Source organism: Saccostrea echinata, unplaced genomic scaffold (genome assembly GCF_033153115.1).
Source record: "Saccostrea echinata isolate AGI-Se365-2 ecotype Australia unplaced genomic scaffold, CSIRO_AGI_Sech_v1 ptg000003l, whole genome shotgun sequence".
Classification (NCBI taxonomy): Eukaryota; Metazoa; Mollusca; class Bivalvia; order Ostreida; family Ostreidae; genus Saccostrea; species Saccostrea echinata.
In genome coordinates, this window is record NW_026889752.1 from 9,658,795 (window position 1) to 9,680,658 (window position 21,864).

The window sequence follows — 21,864 nt, forward strand, 5'->3', positions numbered from 1 at the left end:
TTAAAAATAGGTCAAACTCAAAGGTCAAGGTCAACGGGTCAAAGTTGTTGGTATCCAAAGAAAGATCTTGTCACAAGAATTACACATGCCAAGTATGAAAGCCCAAGCACCAACTGTTCAAAAGTTATTGCCAAGGTTAAAGTCTCATAAAATTTTGCAAAAGTGGGTCAAACTCCAAGGTCAAGGTCAAAAGGTCAAATGTGATGGTACCCAAAGAAAGGTCTTGTCACAAAGAATACACATGTGAAATATAAAAGTCATAGCTCCAACCAGCCAAAAGTTATAAACAAGGTTAAAGTTTTTGCGGACAAACAGACAGACGGACAAGGCAAAAACTATATGCCCCCAAATCTTTGATTAAGGGGGCATAAAATAAATAAAGTGTAGTTCAGACAGAAATGCAAAAATTGTAAACGCTGAAATGAGAATTTTCTTAAAAGGTCCAAATCTCAAACCTCTCACTGCAGAAATTACATGTACATGTAATATTGTGAATCATTTTGATGTTTTTATGTTCCAATTTGTAGTTTTTTGATAAACAATTAGAGATACTCAATAAAATTTCAACAAGAAATATTATAATCATGTATACAAATACATATATTAATTTTTTTTCTTTAGGATTTAAGCATAATGTACAAGACTAATTTGACTTTCAATAAAATCAAATCATATTTTCAGTTTTCAATGAAGAAACTTATACCAATATTATATATTATTCTGTGCTCATGTAAGTTAAACTTATACACAAGAAATGTATTGTGGGTTCATTTGCAACTAGGCTTCACATATTTTATACAAAATAAAACTGAGTCATAGTTGCATGTCCGTTAATCTCTAGGATTTTTATTGCAGAGGTGTGTGTCAACATCAAATTAGATGAAGAAAAAAAATCACAGACATATTTTTTCTAACTAAAACAACTTTATTTCTTTTCTTTTTTTTCATATTTTAAATAAATAAAGTGTAAACGAACAATAATCATATAAAACAAAAGAGTGCAACAAAAATAAATCAGTTTAAAAAAAATCAATACTTTGGCACTAAACTTCCAATAACTATTTTAAACACACTAAGTATTGTGATTCTTTTTGGTTGATTCTTGATAAGCGATCTATGTTGCTTTTCATCAGAATATCAACAAAATATGCCTTACAAGGTGTCTTTGCTAAATTTCTTTCCTGAAATAACCCTTATCATGGAAAGTGATTTCAAAGTATAAACAAAACTACAGAGCTAATTAAATATTCTCTTGTGTACGGTACATGCAGGCAAGGTGTAGACGGGATTACAAATAATCTCATGAATGATGTTGAACTAAAAATAAATCCTTAAAATATGCTCCCACGCACTTTTCAGAAATTATTAAAGATCTTCATTAACATGTATAAATTTGTTGTACAGACATTTAAAGAAGAGATATTTCACATGTTTCAATTTAGATACAATGAAAATATTGTAATATAAATTCTCACATTTAAACAAGAGGCCCAATGCCCTTAATGGTTACCTGAGTATAATACAACACTGTAAAGGATCCATAGAGGTATGATTAAAATAAAGAAAATAAATTATAGATGACGATATGTTGCCCAAAAACAAGAAAAATAGGCCAATCGGGGATCAACAAAATTTTTAGTCCAGTACTTAGCAACAGCTCATAAAATAGATCTATTTACTTGTCTTTACTTTCCAGTGCTAATACACTCCCTTAAACTATCACCAGATTAAACAACATAATAGTGCATGTGCACATAAACATTTAACACATAGTAAACCCTGCACTATCCCTCTCCTTGGCATCTCTTGGTCTTTGAATAACATTTAATGTACAAATATAGGGCATTTTTGTCTCACTTTTCTGTCTATTATTTACAAGCCTACCTGTGCATTAAAAAAATATAAAAGTACTTACTGTATTATGCATAAAAAAAATTCTTGCATAATTTTTTTATTCAGTTGAGTAAACAATTCCATTATTACAGTGATTAATTATCTTTATTGTATAACAAAGGGGAATAATTTCTCTCAAATACAAGTACAAATTTCAATACAAGATCAATGGCAGAGCCCCTGATCCAGGGGTCATGAGTTTCGCAATTTTGGAAGAAGCACCCTTGCTCATCATAACCATGCACTTAGTTTATCTGCTAGGACCAGGAGCAGGAAAGATTTTCACAGACAAGACCCCTGACCCAGGGGCCAGGAATTTCAAAATTTTGGAAAAGACAACTTTCTTCATCATAACCATACACTTTGTTTGTGAATTACCCACTGCAGGAACAGAGAAGAAGATTTTTGAAGAATTTATGCATTTTCACTACGTGATCAATAGAGCTCAACCTTAACTCAAGAACTCCTGACCCAGGGGGCCAGGAATTTCACAATTTGGTAGAGGGCTTCATGATCCTTACAATCATGTCAACAGTTTCACTGCTTGATATCCTGAAGTAAAGAAGATTTTTAATTGCATTAATTTTGATGATTTTAGCCCCACCTTTCATGCCCCAAGGGGACAGGGACCATGAAATTCACAATCTGCATTCCTTTCTGCCCATAGATGCTATAAAATAGGTTAAAATTAGTTCAGTGGTTCCAGAGAAGAAGCTAAAAATGTTTAAAAGTTTACAATCATCAAATGACACATGATGCAATACAATGGACAAAAACAGATAGCAAAAGGTCACATGAGTGACTAAAGTGACTTACAAAAGCCCCAAAACTACATGTAATATTGTGTCTGCTAAAAGAGCCTTCTTTGCTTATAAACACACATATAAGCTTAAAAAAACTAAGTGTTGAATTGGCTCAGTTTAGACTGGAAACTTGAAAAATCCTGGCTAAATTGAAAGCAGTAACTCATTAAACAAAATAAGGTGCTGGATGACTTTCAACATTTAATAGGTGCTGAGGCATTATGAGTTAATATTTTATCAGTATCACAGCTATGCTTTCCAGAAAGGTCTTCCATGTCACTTATTGTACATAATTTCAGTTGCCAATCACTTTTTTGCAGGTTTCGGTGGTGGATTACGTTTGCCAATTGCCAGTTGCCTTGTTGCCTGGATTCTAGCTCTGCTCTGCTCACGTTCTGCTTTTTGCTAGAAGGAAAGTTTATCCAAAAATATTGCAAATACTCTGAGTTTAAGCAATTTGATTTAAGCTACCAACTCTTGATTTTCTTTATTAACAAAAAAATGCCTTAAATTTCATAAAATCAGCTAAGACATTATATGTATAGTGTATAACAGGTAACTTCTGCTGTTTATAACTTTTGCACGATTTTGTCCTTCAGCCAAAACTAAAAAATGCAATTGAAAATATAAATCCTAGATCTTTAGCATAACAGATCTATCTAATCACATCACAGAATGTCAAACAATCTATAAAATATGGTATAATTATGCAGTAAGTACTTAAGACATAGGTATGCTACTATATATTAGTACCCTCTCTTGGTATCTCCTCTCATAATAGTCCATGTCTGTCTCTCCAGGTTTTTTCATGGCTGACATTCTTTCTGCCAAGTCCTCATCAACCTCATTGCCTGCAGGTCGACCTGGGATGGATATGCATACAATAAGGTAGTTAAAGGTCTTAAGTATATTATCTTCCCTTGCCAAGGGTTTCTGATTGGCTACTCAGCTTCAAAAAGGATTGTGAGGAGAGTAGCACGTCAGATACCCATGGCTAGCAAAGATGAAGTATATTGTTAAAATAATAATGATGAATGAACCTTCAAACTTATATCAACCTAATAGTATATATATATTTGAGGTTTTTAATGCAACTTTATTTTTTTTGTGTTTCCAAAATTATGTACACTGTTCTCTTCTTTCTGTTTACAATATCATGACTTCAATTCACTTCAATCAGCTCTTTTAAAAACTTCAACAATAAGAAACAACCTAGTAATAATTCATTTTTAAACAAAGGTAGGGAATTTCCTTACACATAAATGCTCAAAATTGTTACAGAAAATATTTTGAAAGTACATGTATTTTTCCTGGCATTGTTATTTAATAAGTGATGTGTATAATACATGTAGATGTACCTTTTACAGCTCTTTGCATCATTTTATGGTGTTTAATGGACTGGACATTTGCTCTCAGGAAAGGATGGTCAGAGGCTGTGATTGGCTGTTCCAAAAACTCCTTAGAGGGGGCTCCTATCAATGATTTAAATGAAGTAAAAATCTTCATTTTTCACCTTATTTTTAGGATCTAATAAAAGATCTTAAAGGACAAGTGCACTTAAGCAATGCTTTATGGGCCCTTTTCAGTGCTGTATTACTTTAGAATATATTACCAAATTGTTCTCTTTTGGTAATAGTTGAACACAAGTGGATATTTCTAATTAAAATCACGTTAAAACATCACCTTAATCAGCATGGATTTGAAACAAATGAAGTTTTTTAAATGCCTATAGATACCCCAAATCCAGAAAAGTCGTACCGAACCTATTTTGAGTTTCGTTTATTTAAATCAAGGGGAGGAGACATTTAAATCGGACACTTGAACAATCTGATGGTGGATCATTGACAGGCGCGTTTGCCGAATGATACTTCTTGTGCTATTTTACATGAGAAAAAAATCGAATGAAGTTGTATAGATGCCTGTATCCATAGTGATCAAACTAAGAAATTTGCGCGCTTGCATTTGAAATAATACAATAAGTATTAACAATAGTTCCTTTAAATTTTAAAATAAAAAAGGTGTATTTAGGTGGCTTTCAATACCGGTACCATTGTCTTGCATGAATGTTAAAAATGTTTGACACTTTTATGTATGATGACATTTTAATGACACTAAACTCTCCTAACCCTTCCGTGTTCCTAAAACCAAATACATACAAACTTCTCTATGCGGCATGGCTTAGATATAATGATACAAAACGTGGCTATCTTTTATAATGAGCATCACTGAGGAATGTTCACCTGGGTAGAACTCACGTGACTACCGGTATTTCAAATAATTTATTCCACAAGTGGGTTCTACATAGGTCACACAGGTAAATAGCTCTCGCTTGCTATAGGAAAAACATTGAACTTTTCATACATTTTTAATATTTTAAGTACAAGCCTAATCTTGTACAAATTTCCTACTTTCACACAAGTTTCAAAAATATATAATGCGTTTTTTGTCAATAGCACAAGTTTGTACAACGTTAGGCTGACAGTAAACAAAAGCTTTGAAATGAATGACCGTCCTCAATTTACTATAGAAAATCACAAATGTCGGCTGACCCCTACCACATTGTATGGCTTTGCTCTTTGTATATTCATGAATATCAGCGATAAAATTTGTTGAATCTTATAGTTTAGATATCAATTAATGATCTGGGATGGAAAATTATGCTTAATTTGATTCTTCATTTTTTCACATTTTACCGGGGCCCATAAGTGCACTTGTTCTTTCTCAAGTAGCTGAATCTCAGTACTGACCTTAAAAACTGCTATTATTGCAAAATACAGTAAAACTTGTCTAATCTGGACACCACTGGTTTCAAGGAAATTAGCCAGATTAGACAATAGTTCAGATTATAGACAAGATTTTTAAAAACAGATCACTTTACAGAAAGGGACTTAAAGTTTAAATTGTATAAGGCAAGATTTTGGAATACACAACATCTGGATTAGACAAGTTTCACTGTATTGATAATATTGCAAACCTCTACCATCTGTCCATTGATATTACTCATTTAGAAATAAATAACATGCACAAGTATTTCTAGAGCAGTAAATGTACCAATACATACATTAAAACTGATCATTACATATAATAATAATAAATGAATTAGTACACAAAATGAACCATGCTACATGTACCTATGCCACTTGGATCCAGCCTCATATATCCATCCATGAGGGAGGAGAACCCAGTGATCCCTCCCATGGCTTGGTAGGGTACATCCTGACCCACAGGGTGACCCCTCGCTATCCTCTCATCCTTGGTCTCTATCAGCATCTCGTGGACTGAGTAGGGATTTCCACATCCACATGTAAAAGAACTGTGGAATCTTGTACAACCACACTTACCTGAAGAAAAGCATAAACTCTCAAAGAAAAGCATAAACTCTCAAAGAAATGCATAAACTCTCAACAAAAAGGCATTGATGACCAACTATGTTGATTATACTGTATCTATCAATCAATTAATACAGTCAAACTTCCTTATCTCTAACCCAATGGGACCGAGAAAAACGTCGAGATATCCAAGGATTTGAGATATCTGGGATAAGACACTTGAAGAATAAGGGATTGGGACTTCCAATTTACTTCGACATATCCATGGCATTCAAGATATCAGTGTTCGAGATACCGAAGTTCAACTGTATTTATTTTTCAATGATGAGATTCAACATGTAAACGAATGATTGTCCAGCATAAAGCCTAACTTTAACAATGTTTGACCTAAACATTCATACGTGGAATAATACATTTAATAAACAAATAACGTTCATAATTTTGTAGTGTCATTACTAGCTGTATCTAACAATAGTGTTATTTTACATGTATTACTTGCCATTTTTACACTTGTGTGGGGCTTTGGCTGTGTGTTCCTCAGTGAAGTGTTTGCATGTACATCTGATGGACTGACTTCCATTCAGTGGGACATATTCATAGGAGTAACAGCCACAACCTTTGACCTTACAGGGTAACAGGATAGGTCGGTTTTGTGGGAGGACTTCAAAATCTGTCTTATGTTGTCTATATCTGAAAAGCATTTAACATCTAGAGTGTACTATGGTATTATGTTGAACTGAACTAGTAATTATCTAAAATTGTACATATGCATATCCATCTTATACTATACATTAAATGTATATTAATTATCATGCACATGTATACAATGTATATTTAGTTAATATGTGTATATATTTCATTTGTTTTTATTACATTTTGCATTTAATTTAATAAAAAAAATTGCATTGCAGAATAATGATAATTCTCGCTGTTTTTCTAATATATGGTATTCAAATCTTTTAATTATCTGTGATTGCAAATTATGTTATAGAAAATTACATTAATTATAAATGATAATTATTTACCTGTGATTGCAAAAGCAGAGTGTTTCTGGTCCCACCAGTTTACAGTCCATACCTTCTGGGTTAATCCAGCAGGTGAAAATTCTGTTCTTCATTCTCTGACATTAGGGAAAAAAAGCACTTGAGAGGTTGATAAAATCTTTGAAAGTTGAAAAAAAATTGATAAAAAAGAAAACAAACAACTGCCTCACTATATTCTCAAAGATGCTTAAGAATTAAATGTCCTTGCAATGGATATATGAATTTTATACACTGACAGGTTTTCTTATACAACGTACATGATGCACATGCATAAATCAACACAAAATCATCCTCACAATGTCAGGGGTCATGACTCCCCATATGGCCGTGGGACCCCTTACAAACTTCATTCATTTTTTATGGGCTGGTGTCTCTCTAAAATATTGCAAATCCTGATTTTTTGTCTTAACTCTCAACCAATCACATTAACATGATTTAAGAAGTCTTTCAGTGATTAACACACTATAGCACATGCACTAAGGTATGTGTCATCTGCTTACTTTTTATTTTTCTTTCTATTTTATGAAAGCTCAAATTTGATTGGTGCTTCTCTGGGAGAGAAGCAAGTCCCCCCCCACCCCCCCCAAAAAAAAAAAAAAACTGCATGAAGTTTGTCGTGAGTGGACTCAGAACCTCCGGTGTTCCAAGGATGACACAAAGTAGAAGGAATATAACATACATATTTATATATCCTAAAATAGTACATGTTCCAGTTAATTTTTCTTGTATTCAGCAAAGTGCCAATATTACAAATTTTTCTCCTTAATATAGGTTAATTCTAAACAAGTCTGTGAGTCCCATTTTTTATCTATCTTGTCATACAACTGGTACAAAAAGAATTCCTCCTTGTATGTGTTGTATAACTGTTACAATTAAATATATGTATACACAAAAATGTGTGTTAATTGTTACATGTGTACACCAATGAAAATGGAATAAGAAAACGTCTCACCATTGGAATAACCCTCTTTTTGTATGCTTCATACTGTTCAGGTGTGAATAACACGCCTCCATCGTCATCCCCAACTATCCTAAAAATAAATACAAACATGAACATTTACTATAGCTCTACGTTCATTAGTACGAGTTTCAATGACATGATAAAAATATGAAAGTTTACTTGGTTTCAGTTGTTGACTGTACTACATTTCCTGTAAAGATTTAATTTTCTGCTGCAGCTTCGGAATTATTTTACATTATAGATATTCATTACAAAGTCTACAGTGTATCCAGTGAAGTCTAAAGCAGTTTGGTTTTTCTTTATATTGCTTGTGATGCTTATATTTCATTAATTTAACCATATATACCACTTGTTTAATTGTTAGTTGAAAACTTTTGCAAGTGAGGATAAGGTCAGTTTCCATCCTAATGAAGAAATTACTAGTTATGGTTATATTGGTTTTAATTGTACATGCCCCTTGAGGGTCCTTGATTAGTGAATAAATACATTCATATCTATATGGTCAGAGGAAATTCTGGAACCAATGTTGTTTACATTTAAGTTTTTTTCAAAAGAAAATTCTGACCTTTTATACTCAGCATAGGCGTCGACAGAAGCGGCAGCCGAAGGTCCAAACTTAAGATGATATTGTCTAGCTGCCATGTGTATAAATATATGATGAATCTAGTCAAAGATTCTCGCTAGGCCTAGATACATGTAAACAACAATAAAAAATGTCCTAATAAATCTTAGAACTGGTTTCGGACAGAATGATAATTTCCGAAAAGAACAACGCAATTTAGATCATTGAATATCTTTTTTATTTGTATGATATATTATTAACACACCTTTCAAAACGATAAAATGCATTTATTTCATTTGTAGCAATTGTTAATATTACAAAACATTTCGTAATTAATTATACACATACATCTGTAGGCGCTTGGTTTTCATGTTGCAGGATGATGTATTTTGTGTATTGTGCTTTAATTTAAATGTCTGTCTAAATATATCATTAAAATCAAAATCAAAAATAACTGAAATTTGCATTTTTGAAGATATCATATGATCTTAATTATACAGATATATGACTGTATTTAGGCAGACACAGAAATGCACCATCGTGAAACCACTTACCCCGGTAAGCGCTTATATGATTAAACATTGTTTTATATTATGAATATGACTTGAAGAAGATGCAAATACGTCGTACCATTTTTGTTAAGCAGACAATAAAAATTATCAAATGAAGTAGTTTTTTTCTGGATTTTTTTTTTTATTTCAACGAATTGAATTTATATCGACTTTATCATGTTTATATGGTGCATATTTACATACATGTACATATAGCCAAATCTCCTTGAGGCTTCTCAATTTGTGCATTCGCTGAGCTATGATTCGGGACCCATCTCTGAGACTTACAATAACTTTTTGTTAGATGGAGAGCAAAATTAACACACAAAATCATTATGTGTTCGTGATAATCTATAACCAGTGCATATCGAATCTTTGTGCACGTACACTGTACATGCTCCAATTAAGAAAGATTTAAGTAGAAAATTATGGTTTATTTGTATACACAAATCAACTTTCCTAGAAGAGATTTTCATAATTCCTCTTTTATCAAGATATGGTCATGATGTTACACATAGGTATATTAAGGTAAGAGAGAGAGAGAGAGAGAGAGACAGAGAGAGAGAGAGAGATTTGTAATCTTATAAACAAATAGTGTCAGCTTGTTTTAAGTTTGATATCGCGTGCTACATGAATCAGAAACAACGGCAACATTTTGTGGAAATATCATAAATTAATGAAAATTGTTAACTTTGACATTGAGTAGTAACCTGAAACACTATATATAATACTCTGCAAAAGGCAAATTGTACAGCTTGAAATTAACCTTATAAGGTAAGAACTGCCTATAATGAGATGCTTAATGTTAAATATAACCCAAAGATACATGTATATAACTAAACTTCATAAATGAGCATTCACATGTCTATTGGGCAGAATTCGCGAATAAATTGGCATTTTTACAAGTTACACGGGTGTATTATATAGAGATAAAGATAATACATGGAGAATAATACATGGCAAAATCTACATCATACCCCATATCAACCCGAGGCTCCAATATCAGCCCGAGGGCTGAAGGTCAGAGGGCTGATATTGGTCGAGGGTTTATATAGGGGTGATGCAGATTTTGTCATGTATTGTTGTTTTTATAAGCTTGTAAATTAATTACTGAAATTTTAATAATTGATTGTGTTCTGTTTAAATTTTCGTTTCTCATTTATTTATTTTTTTTTCCAAAGGCAATGCATTCAGCGATAAGAAATGAAATAATTATAAATTAAACGAATTTTTTTTAATAACATAAAATATCTGATGAAAATAAAATTACACTTTTAAATAAACTTCATAAACAAATAGAAAAAGATCCAAAGTACTCCGAATGAAAAATAGAGATATTCAGGAAAGGTGTAATGAAGTGTGTGATAAAGGGTGAAATAAATGGTGCTGATACAGGGTGCGTAAAAATATATGTCTTATATTTTTTGCCGGACACTCTGTTTACATCAATACAGGTGATGTGTTCGAAGTTTTAAAAATAACGGATATACTTTATGTTTTGGGTACACTAGTACACTTTCAGATCATCGCTAATTCAACAAATCTGTCTATAATCTTATAGTTTAATCATCCTTATCGAACTCCTAATTTCTAGACAGTAACATCATAGTATATTTCTCAGTCGGTAGAGCACTCGCTCTGTGATCGGAAGGCCGTGAGTTCGAATCTCGGCTGCGACTGACCCAAGTGGTAGAAACTGTTCCTTTGCCAGGTGCTCGGCACTTTGAAGTGAAAGTTGCGGGTCCTTCATATGACACCTTAAAAACCGAGACCCCGTGTAACGACAGGCTTTGGCACGATAAAGATCCCTCACTGCTCAAAGGCCCTAAGTGCCGAGTAAAGGTCTAAATTTGAAGCCCTTCACCGGTATATGGTGACGTCTCTATCTGCGTGAAAAATTCTCGAACGGGACGTAAAACAACAACCAATTAATCACTCAATCATAGTATATTTCTATTTTAACTAGATATTAATCAAATGGGTGGAATGATTTTGTATTCAAAAGAAAATTGAAAAAATTTCAGAATAGATAGACTGCAATAATTTGCCCCCCCCTCCCCCCCCCCCAAAAAAAAAAAATTGAATTTAAAAATACAAAAAATTAATAGATTATATTATTGATTTTTTGGCACCGAGTTATATTTGTAAATCCAACATCCGAAGCAAGTGTGAGAGTGTGCACCCATTGATGCACCGTCCATGCAAGTTTGGTCTATGTAGGGCTTAAAGTTTTACTGAAATGAACCTGCTCCTTAAATTTTAATGTGGTCACACATCCCGAAATCCAGCATCCGAAGCAAATCTGATAGTGTGCATCCTGGATGCAAAATCGATGCAAGTTGGTCCAGATAGGGCTTGAAGTTACACTGGAACGAACCTGCTTTAAAGAATATAACCTGGTTATTCATGCATCCAACAAATTTTGTTTAAATCCAGCATCCGAAGTCTGATAGTGTACATCCCATGATGAATCATCCACGCAAGTTTTGTTCAGGAACACCTTATAGTTTCTTGGTAGCTGACCTGCTCCAAAACATTAACCTGGTCACTCATTCGAAAATATAATTCAGATTGAGCTTTCGAAGCAAGTCCAGAAGTGTACATCAATAAATGTATCTTCAATACAAGTTTGATCATTATTCGACTTATACATGTTATAGTTACTTTAGAATGAATCTGCTCCAGAATCTAAAATCTGGTAACTCATGATCATTCAGAAAAGTCACGAGTCACGGTAGGATAAAGAACCCTCACTGCTCAATGGTTCTGAGTGCGGAGTAAAGGTCTAAATTTGAAGTCCTTCACCGGTATATGGTGACGTCTCTATATGAGTGAAAAATTCTCGAACAGGACGTAAAACAACAATCAATCAATCGATCCTCTGGTTAAGGAGCATCTGAAATATAAGCAATATAGACAGAAGTTAAATAAGAGCAAAATATTTTTTTTAAAGTTAAAAGGAATTACATATATTAATATTCAAATTTTAGCGATGATATTTCAATTGATAGCTAAAAATAATAGCATCCGAAAAGGCCCAGTGATGGATAAGAGTGATCAATCTCATTAATCCAGCAAACAAAATGAATCGTGAATAGGGCAAAAACACGGACCACTGGAACCACCAGAGGTGGGATTACATGTCTAGGAGGAGTAAGCATCCCCTGTTGACTGGTCACACCCGCCATGTACCCTATGTATTGACCAGGTATACGGAGTACTCCGAAGTCAAATTTAGTTTATAAAAGCAATGACCTAATAAATGGCAAAAAAACATGTCAGACATGTCTACATTTGAAGGGGTATTCGTTTGTTTGTTTGTTGTTTTACGTCCCTCTCGAGAATTTTTCACTCATATGGAGACGCCACCACTTGCCGGTGGAGAGCTGCAAATTGTCTACCTTTACTCGGCACTCAGGGCCACTGAGCAGTGAGGGATCTTTTTCGTGCCACCACCTACTGCGACACGGGACCTCAGTTTATACGGTCTCATCCGAAGGACTGGTCTCCACGTCCCACAGTGGGATTCGAACCCGCGAAGTAAGGATCAACTCCTTACTCTGCGACTCTAGAGCAGACGCTCCAACCACTGCGCCACGCGGGCGACTGAAGGAGCCTTCGTCTGCACGATAAAATTGAAACATTTTATGATCTAAAATAACAAATGCATGAAGATGAACATTTACCTTAGGTATATTAATATCACTGATATTCTGATGGAAGCAGTATTAAATACACTAATCTTCCCTCTCCCTGCATGAGCGCCCTTTTCCACCATGACTTCATTTTCTTATGGAAATTTATCAAAAAGTATCCGTTGATTCTTCTGAAAGCGTCCTTTTTAACGAAAGGGTAAGCTATATCCCATATAAAATTGGTTTTAGTAGAATGATTGCCATTGCTTTATTGCTGATGTTGCTGGGGATACCGGAAGTTGAAGGAAACAATGCAGTTCAAAGAAACAGTAACTGGAACCTGTTCAGAGATGATTACCTGTCAGCGATTCAGACTTGCTTCACACTAGGATTTGTCAAAGAGCAAAGGCCAGACACATTGAAAGCGAAAGGTAGTTTTCGAACATTTTGAGTATCAAATTTGTTTATTTGCTTGTACTGAAAGCATGTACATGGAAAGCAATCGTAAATTCGAATTATGTTTTGCTAAAAAATAAAAATGATAACGCATGGTCCAGAACTGCTATTACCCAATTCCTTTTTAGAAGTTAAAAAAAAAATGGAAAAAGTGGAACCTTTTGTATAGGATTATTAACATAATATTATACATGTTTCTCTTTTCTAGAAACAGTTGCATTCGAAGCCAGCCTTAGTTCTTCACTGAGGAACATGAAAAGTGGCCAGAGAGTAGTTTTCTCCACTTTGGGTGAAAACAATGGCAACGGATATGACGCAAGCTCTGGTGTCTTCACTGCTCCCGGAAGTGGTGTATATATTTTCGTTTGGAGTATAGTGTCAACAGAAACACGTTTTTCATCTACGGCTTTAATTGTTAATGGAAAGCAAAGGGCTGTTAACCAGTGTAATTCCAAGAAGGCAAATAATGACTCCTGTACACGTACGACTGTCGTAAAACTGGCGGTCGGCGAAAAAGTCTGGATCGAATGTGTCCAAGACGGCTCTGCTATTGATGATTATAAAAGCTCATCTTTTGCCGGATTTAGGCTTTAATGTTTTAAAGAAGTATCCAGATGTTTTGTATAATCAGTAAATTGTCAAAAGAAAATTTGAATTCTTTTTTTCCATGAGATGTTACAAGTAGCTTCATTTATCAATTAAATAATTTTCAACGACTAGCAATTTCAGGGTTGCGGTATGCGGAGAGTTCATCGCTTCTTTTCTTATATAGATTTTATCAAATTGAAGGTCAGACGTTAACGTTATCATGATTATTCTCAAGATTTGCTCCCAAAATTAGGTAATTTCTTATAAAAGTAAAGTTGTAACATCTTTTTACCATTGACATGCAACCTGTAAAGTACAGTTTTCCTTTCGTTTCGGTTCGTTTCTTTTTTTCTCTTTTCTCGTTTCTTTTTTTCTTCTCTTTTTTCTTCTGCTTTTGTTTTCCTTTCGTTTCTTTTCTTTTCCCAGTTTACAGGTACCCCCATGTAATCCAATGTATTTGTTGCTTGCTTTTATAACAAACATATATTGAATATATTTTGCAATTTGACCTGTATATGAATAATTGAATATGAATATATATTGAATTTCGGATAGCTTCATCATTAACCATTTAATGGGTATCAATCAGTTAAATGCAGAATGCAATGTAAAAAAAAAATTGTTGCATATATAATTCATTATTGTCGACACATCATTGTTTATGGGGGACTAATGTTCGTGGATTTCATGGGCAACCATTCCCACGAATGTACATGTACATCCCCACGAACCAAACTTTTGTCAACACATTGGTTCACTGAATTCTTTGTACACACCAGTTACCTACGAAATAACACCAGCAAAAGTGTGCTTACCCACGAACATCGAACGCCAACGAATTAAAAATGATTCCACAGGATACTGATTTTCAAAACCCTACAATTAACATCTATAGCATGAAAAGGTAACTCAAAGAAATCAAGTTGAGATACGTGTCCGAAAGGTGATCAGAAAATTCGCGAACTATCTCTGTGTCTGCATAACCACAATTCAGATCAGCATCAAATTTGGAATATTTATAGTAATAAACATGATCTGTAAATAGTGCGTACGTGTCACAAAATATTTCACTTCATGTTTAAGACGTAACAATGTGAAAACGATGTCAATATGTACATGGCCTGTGACAAAAATGGTTGACTCAGTCCTATTCGAGCAAGAAACGGCTGTATAGTTTTAAGTGAATATTGGAAAATCCTTTGCAATAATATATAATAATTTGTACAAGGTTTCTGAAGACAAAGGACTTGCCAAAAGTTTAATTAGTAATTTGATTCATTGTGTTTGAGTGAAGGAAGGAAGATGGTTAAAAATTATGTTCGCTCTGGGTGCCCAGTGAAAGTAAGTTTGGAATGAGACGTGTCCTTATTTGAGCAATTAGTAACGACAGAGTTAGAAAAAATAGTCGTACATTTCAACAATAAGTTAATTCTTAATCCCTTAAATTTTCAGTTACTTTGGACTATTAACAGATCAGATATGATATAATAGAGAATCCAATCCATACAAGATCCATACTGGCTATACAACACACCTATCCAAATGCCGAGATTTTCCCAATTTGTGACAAAGGGCTGTTCTTGTTATAAAAAACAACCTGCATAGTAAGAAATATAAGACCCCAGTCTTTGCGCTGCTGTGAACCGTTCACTACGGAGTATGTCACGTGACTGCCTGGATCACGTGTTTCGTGCTTGGGCAGAAGGCTGGCGTATGTGCGTATGTGGGCCTACGTTAAAAAATAATAAGCACTGACACTCATTTTGATTTCATTTATTGACGTAATTCAATTAGTTTACGAACTTTTTGATAACCCCTCGTATGTAGCATCAACTTGAAGGCAAATATCATTTTTTTCCCTGACTTTCTGACTTTCCCTAGCAAAAACTTATTATAGTTAACTCGAGTTAACTATTGTTAACTTTAATAATAATTAACCATAGTAAAAACTTTAATTAACTGAAGTAAAAACTCTGATACTACAGCCAGTAAACTACATTTATCTATGGTAAACTATAGTTAACCATTATATGTTTTTGCAATTTCTTGAATTAAGATATATTTAGTTGTAATGTAACTGACTGTCTTTTGTGCTCTTGTGAAAAAGAGAAGACGAGTACTTTTTTCTCGTGAGAAAACACTTCTCCAAAAATAATATATTTAATGCTATTTTAAGAATAGGTAATTTACATGTAGAAGACACTCACATTTTGACTCTTAAATGTATTACAAATAAAATAAAATAAAATAAAATAAAATAAAAATAAATAAATAAATGAATAATGAAAGGTTGTATTTTTATTGTGCAAGCAATTGTTCATAAACAGATCTAGTCTTTTAAATTTCGAGTTTATAACTTATCTCGATTTATTTGTACACATTACATCAAATCATATTTTTGCACATGCATATTTTTTTTGTTTACTGATATGTGACTGCTTTGAGGAGGAAGATCATCTTATTGACCATTTCATTGGACTTTTGAGCCTTAATACTGTTCGTTATCTTCATATATTTCATTGTCCTAAAGTTTTGAAATTATTTTGTGTCATCAATAGTCACAATGGAGAGGATGACCGGTCGGCTGGGGATGCTCACTCCTCCATGGCACCTGATCCCACCTCTGATGTTTTGGAGGTCCGTGTTTGCTCTGCTCCTATTTTGTATTGTTTAATGGACTTTTGAGCTTGAATACTGTTCGTTGTCTCCATATATTTCATCTGAGGCTTAAGAACTTGTTTTTCCATCTTGTTGTTGTAACATCATGACAATAAAATATGTTCAAACCAGTGTCACCCTGCTGTAAGTATGATATCATGTGTGCATGAATCAGAACTCTACAAAACCACAACAAACAATTAGTGAGTACATATGTATATAATATATTAATAAAAATTATCAACTTGATAATTGTGTTACGTGAATCAACATACACGTCCATTACCCTGCAAAAGACAGAGTAATTTGTTGTTTTTCAGGTAAGTGAAGCTTATTTAAATATCAAAATGTTTTCAAAACAGGACGTCTGGACTTAATTCATATATTGTTATATGACAAGAGTTTTTAATCAGGAGTGCTTGTAATTGTTTCAAAAAATTCTCTGGGAAGAGAGTAAATGTTTCTATTGAAATCAGAAATGATTCTTAATATTACGAATCTGTGATATTTTTTGAAGCTGAAAAGTATAAAACCGCTAGAACAACACTTTTAGCTGTCCTAGTCTTTATTGTTTCCATGAAAGAATGTATCAACTTATAATGTTTTCTTGATTCAAAGTAATAGTAAATTACGCTGTGGAAGATTAACTTTGCTTATTTCAAAACTAGTTGTCTTGTCTGCATGTATGCTTGATCCAAGGGCAAAGTGTGTTTTGAACAAAGTTTTTGTCTGGAATTCAGAGAATGTAACAGGCAGGTGTATTCAAACTTAAGAAAGAATTTCCAAAGTAAGTTGAACGGCGTGCTGCAAGAATTGTAGAATTGAATGTTATCTCAAATTATAAAACCTGTAATTTTTTTTCCTTTGTTGAATTTTTGTTTTAGCCATAGTGTTCCAAAACTGACACATTTGAGTACAAACTGGGAAGAGGTCGAATACTGTGTTCTGTTTAAAAAAAAATTCTTGGAGTGATAAAAATGCAATTAATTGATTTCAATTAACTTTGCTTAGACATGTACAGTTGTAATTATATTCTCAAACTGAGGTCATTGATTTCCTTAACCAATTAAAAAGCTATATGTGTACATTATTTTCAGGGAATAACTTCCGAAGAAAGCAATTTTGTTATATTCATGATGTTAATTGACAAGCATTTTTCGCAATTATGGATATTTTATAAACCGATAGACAACTGAAACCAAATATTAATTTGACACCTTTTGATTATCGTACTTGATACTAGTAGGTACTAGAAACAAGCTAATTTAGTAAAATTTGTCTCCCCGCTTAAGGAAAAAAAGAAATGGTGGAAAACCTGAAAGAAATTCAGAAGGAGAAGAAAAAAAGGTCGACCTTGAGTTTGGTCTTAAGTCAATAGAGGTTTTTTTTAAGTCAAAGAAATGCCTGACCTTAAGATAATCTTGTCGCTCCACTTTCAAAAGTGGAAGGGGCACTGAATATCCCACTATACCCTTTACAACCCCCACGTGTCCGTATATTGACTAATACTAGCTTTTAAAATTGGCACCAAAGAAAATTTGCCTGGCGACTTAACATTGCATTGACGACTATTTTTTTTATTAGGGGGCAGCTGGCGCCTAAATTTTAAGAGGTCACTCAGAGGTCTGACATGTTTTATTGCAAAAGATAATAAAGAACTAAAGTTATTATCTGAAAGCTTTGTATGCGATATTCCTTTTGACCTCAAAATCTATAGGGATCTTCTTTAAGTCATGTTTACTAGTAGTATAAAATAACATTGCAAAACCTTAAGAGAACTCAAGTGATCATCAAGAAACCATTTTATGCAAGATGTGAAAATTTGCCCTTACGTTTTAACCTTAATACCAAAAGGGTTCTTCTTTTAGTCATAGGAAATAATGAAGTTAGATTTCATGGAAAAAGATTAGAGAGCTAAATTGATCACCTGGAAGTCATTATTTGCAGAACATGAGTTTCTGACCTTAACCTTTGACTTATTGACCTCAGAATCAATATGAGTCTTCTTTAATTTGGCCAAAGGGAGTTGTACATGTAAAATACAATTTTATCGGAAAAGCTCGAAAATTTTTGAGATGTCCGAAAACGAAAGTGTAACACACTGAGGGAATGTATAATTTCTGACCATGACCATTGATCTTTTGACCTCAAATCAATGGGGGTTTTCTTTAAATCATTGATAGTTATGATGTCAAAATTTCATTAAAAAACTCGAAGAAAACTAAACGTCATCTGGAAACTATGTTTCCTTATGTATATATTTCTGACCTTGACCCTTACACTACTGACCTCAAAATCAATGAGGGTTAATTTATGCCACAGGGAGTTTTGATATAAAATTCCATTTTTAAGAGCACAAGAACGTTTTGAGATATCGTCCGGAAACGGAAGTGTTACATATAGACAGAAGGACAGACGGACTGAGAGACCGATGTACAGATGGATAGACCCAATTTTTAAAATATCTCCAACTTTCAGTGAAAGCGGGAAACAAAAAAATCCATATAAGTATTCATATTGAGTACATGTTATGGTCAACTTGGTTTTTGTAGGATGCATATAATTCCAATTGCTTTAATACTGATGTTGCTGGGGACACAGGAAGCTGTCGGAGACAGTGTAATACAAAGAACAAGTAAATGGAATACTTTCAGGATGATTACCTCTCAGAGATTCAGACTTGTTTCATACTAGGATTTTTCAAAGAGCAGAAGGGAAACACTTTGACAGAAAAAGGTAGTTTTTGCAAAATGTAGTCCTTCAAATTAAATTGGTAATTCAATGCATGTACTGAAAACATATACAAGGAAAACAAGCAATCTACAATTTGATTAATTTCTTTATAAGAAATAAAACATTTTTGTAGACATGACTTTGAATAAATAATCATTAGTAAACCAGAATCTGAATGACTGAGAAGATCACGCGACCTTCGTGTCCATCCCCTTCAGATTTAGTGTTTTACGGAAGAACTCACTCTATTGTGCGTCACAAAGAGGCTACATAAGCAGTGCATTTAAATATTTAAAAAAAAATGTAATTTTTTTTTTGTTGGAGAATGTTATTTGTGTGTAAATCACACTGTATTTTGTATTTTCACGTAGGATATGTTTCATGAAACGCACTATATTTCGCTTAATATTTATTGCTTTCATCAAACGACCATTTTATTAAATTGATATTTTGATTTTAGCTTGATTCGATATATATGTAATAAACAATATGTCGAATGATAGTGAGGAAGATATGAAGATTTATTCACCAATGAAAAACAATATTCTCCTTGGGTGAAGAAATCTTCATATCTCACTCACTATCATGCTATAAATGTATATTAACAAATGGTCCAAAACTGCGATAGTACAATAAATTCTATTCACTAAAATGGAATGTTATTCTAGCCTTGTGTATAGGATACTATAGTAATTAGCTAAATATTCAACATGCATTTTCTTTTCTAGAAATAATTGCATTCGAAGCCAGCCTGAACTCTTCACTGAGAAATATGAACAGTGGTGAAAAAGTAATTTTCTCCACTTTGGGTGAAAACAATGGCAACGGATATGATGCAAGCAGTGGTGTCTTCACTGCTCCCGGAAGTGGAGTTTACGTTTTCGTTTGGAGTATAGTGTCAAAGAAACACGTTTTTCCTCTACGGCTTTAATTGTTAATGGAAAGAAAAGAGCTATTAACGAATGTAATTCCAAGAAGGCAAATAATGACTCCTGTACACGTACGACTGTCGTAAAACTGGCGGTCGGCGAAAAAGTCTGGATCGAATGTGTCCAAGACGACTCTGCTATGGATGATTATAAAAGCTCTTCCTTTGCCGGATTCAGGCTTTAATATCTTAAAGAAGTATCCAAATGTTTTGTATAATCAGTAAATTGTCAAAAGAAAATTTGAATTCTTTTTTTCCATGAGATGTTACATGTAGCTTCATTTATCAATTAAATAATTTTCAACGACGAGTAATTTCAGGGTTGCGGTATGCGGAGAGTTCATCGGTTCTTATCTTCTTATATAGATTGATAATTTTCAAGATCTGCTCCCAAAATTAAGTAATTTCTCATAAACGTAAAGTTGTAACATCTTTTTATCATTGACATGCAACCTGTACACTACTGTTCTCTTATCGTTTCGGTTCGTTTCCTTCTCTCTATTTTCTCTTTTCTTTTCTTTTTCTTTTCTTCTTGTTTTTCTTCTGCTTTTGTTTTTCTTTCGTTTCTTTTCTTTTCTAAGTTTACAGGTATCCCCATGTAATCCAATGTATTTGTTGCTTGCTTTTATAACAAACACATATTGAATATATTTTGCAATTTGACCTGTACATGAATAACTGAATATGAATATATATTGAATTTCGGATTATTTTACCATATACCATTTAAATGGGTGTAAAGCAGTTAAATAAAGAATGTGATGTAAAAAATTGTTGCAAAATTCATTATTGTCGAAACATCATTGTTTATGGGGGACTAATGTTCGTGGATTTCATGGGCAACCATTCCCACGAATGTACATGTACATCCTCACGAACCAAACTTTCGTCAACACCTTCGTTCACTGAATTCTCTGTACACACGAGTTACCTACGAAATAACACCAGCAAAAGTGTGCTTACCCACGAACATCGAACGCCCACGAATTAAAAATGATTCTACAGGATATTGATTTTCAAAACCCTACAATTAACATCTATAGCATGAAAAGGTTACTAAAGGTAACTCAAAGAAATCAAGTTGAGATACGTGTCCGAAAGGTGACCAGAAAATTCGCGAACTATCTCTGTGTCTGCATAACCACAATTCAGATCAGCATCAAATTTGGAATATTTATAGTAATAAACATGATCTGTAAATAGTGCGTACGTGTCACAAAATATTTCACTTCATGTTTAAGATGCAACAATGTGAAAACGATGTCAATATATACATGGCCTATGAAAAAAATGGTTAACTCAGTCCTATTCGAGCAAGAAACGGCTGTAAAGTTTTAAGTGAATATTGGAAAATACTTTGCAATAATATGTAATAATTTGTACAAGGTTTCTGAAGACAAAGGACTTGCCAAAAGTTTAATTAGTGATTTGATTAATTGTTTGAGTGAAGGAAGGAAAATGGTTAAAACTTATGTTCTCTCTGAGTACCCAGTGAAAGTAAGTTGGGAATGAGACGTGTCCTTATTTGAGCAATTAGTAATGAAAGAGTTAGAAAAAATAGTCGTACATTTCAACAATAAGTTAATTCTTAATCCCTTAAATTTTCAGATACTTTGGACTATTAACAGATCAGATATGATATAATAGAGAATCCAATCCATACAAGATCCATACTGGATACACAACACACCCATCCAAATGCCGAGATTTGGCAATTTGTGACA

At 33.5% G+C, this 21,864-nt stretch overlaps 2 protein-coding genes across 2 annotated transcripts; one reads left to right on the top strand and one right to left on the bottom strand.

The window, feature by feature from the left end:
* Positions 1 to 2,722: 2,722 nt before the first annotated feature.
* Positions 2,723 to 8,731, bottom strand: LOC133178854 (protein FAM221A-like). Its single transcript, XM_061313528.1, has 8 exons — positions 8,595 to 8,731; positions 8,021 to 8,099; positions 7,051 to 7,145; positions 6,525 to 6,715; positions 5,828 to 6,037; positions 4,043 to 4,168; positions 3,450 to 3,547; positions 2,723 to 3,101 (listed from the first exon to the last, which is right to left on the bottom strand). Exons 1-8 carry the CDS (start codon positions 8,669 to 8,671, stop codon positions 3,003 to 3,005), a joined length of 975 nt encoding a protein of 324 aa, XP_061169512.1. The 5' UTR covers positions 8,672 to 8,731; the 3' UTR covers positions 2,723 to 3,002.
* A 4,304-nt stretch (positions 8,732 to 13,035) lies between these two features.
* Positions 13,036 to 13,863, top strand: LOC133178855 (complement C1q tumor necrosis factor-related protein 3-like). Its single transcript, XM_061313529.1, has 2 exons — positions 13,036 to 13,208; positions 13,442 to 13,863. Exons 1-2 carry the CDS (start codon positions 13,055 to 13,057, stop codon positions 13,825 to 13,827), a joined length of 540 nt encoding a protein of 179 aa, XP_061169513.1. The 5' UTR covers positions 13,036 to 13,054; the 3' UTR covers positions 13,828 to 13,863.
* The last annotated feature ends 8,001 nt before the right edge of the window (positions 13,864 to 21,864 follow it).

Bases quoted from the DNA above. Each gene is read 5' to 3' on its own strand.
- LOC133178854 (XM_061313528.1), bottom strand. From the start codon at position 8,671: ATGGCAGCTAGACAATATCATCTTAAGTTTGGACCTTCGGCTGCCGCT. The intron at 6,038-6,524 runs GCAAGTAATACA...GCTTTTCTTCAG, and splicing joins CCCACACAAGTGTAAAAATG to GTAAGTGTGGTTGTACAAGA. The intron at 3,548-4,042 runs GTATTATACACA...GTCGACCTGCAG, and splicing joins TGTAAAAGGTACATCTACAT to GCAATGAGGTTGATGAGGAC.
- LOC133178855 (XM_061313529.1), top strand. From the start codon at position 13,055: ATGTTGCTGGGGATACCGGAAGTTGAAGGAAACAATGCAGTTCAAAGA. The intron at 13,209-13,441 runs GTAGTTTTCGAA...TCTCTTTTCTAG, and splicing joins AGACACATTGAAAGCGAAAG to AAACAGTTGCATTCGAAGCC.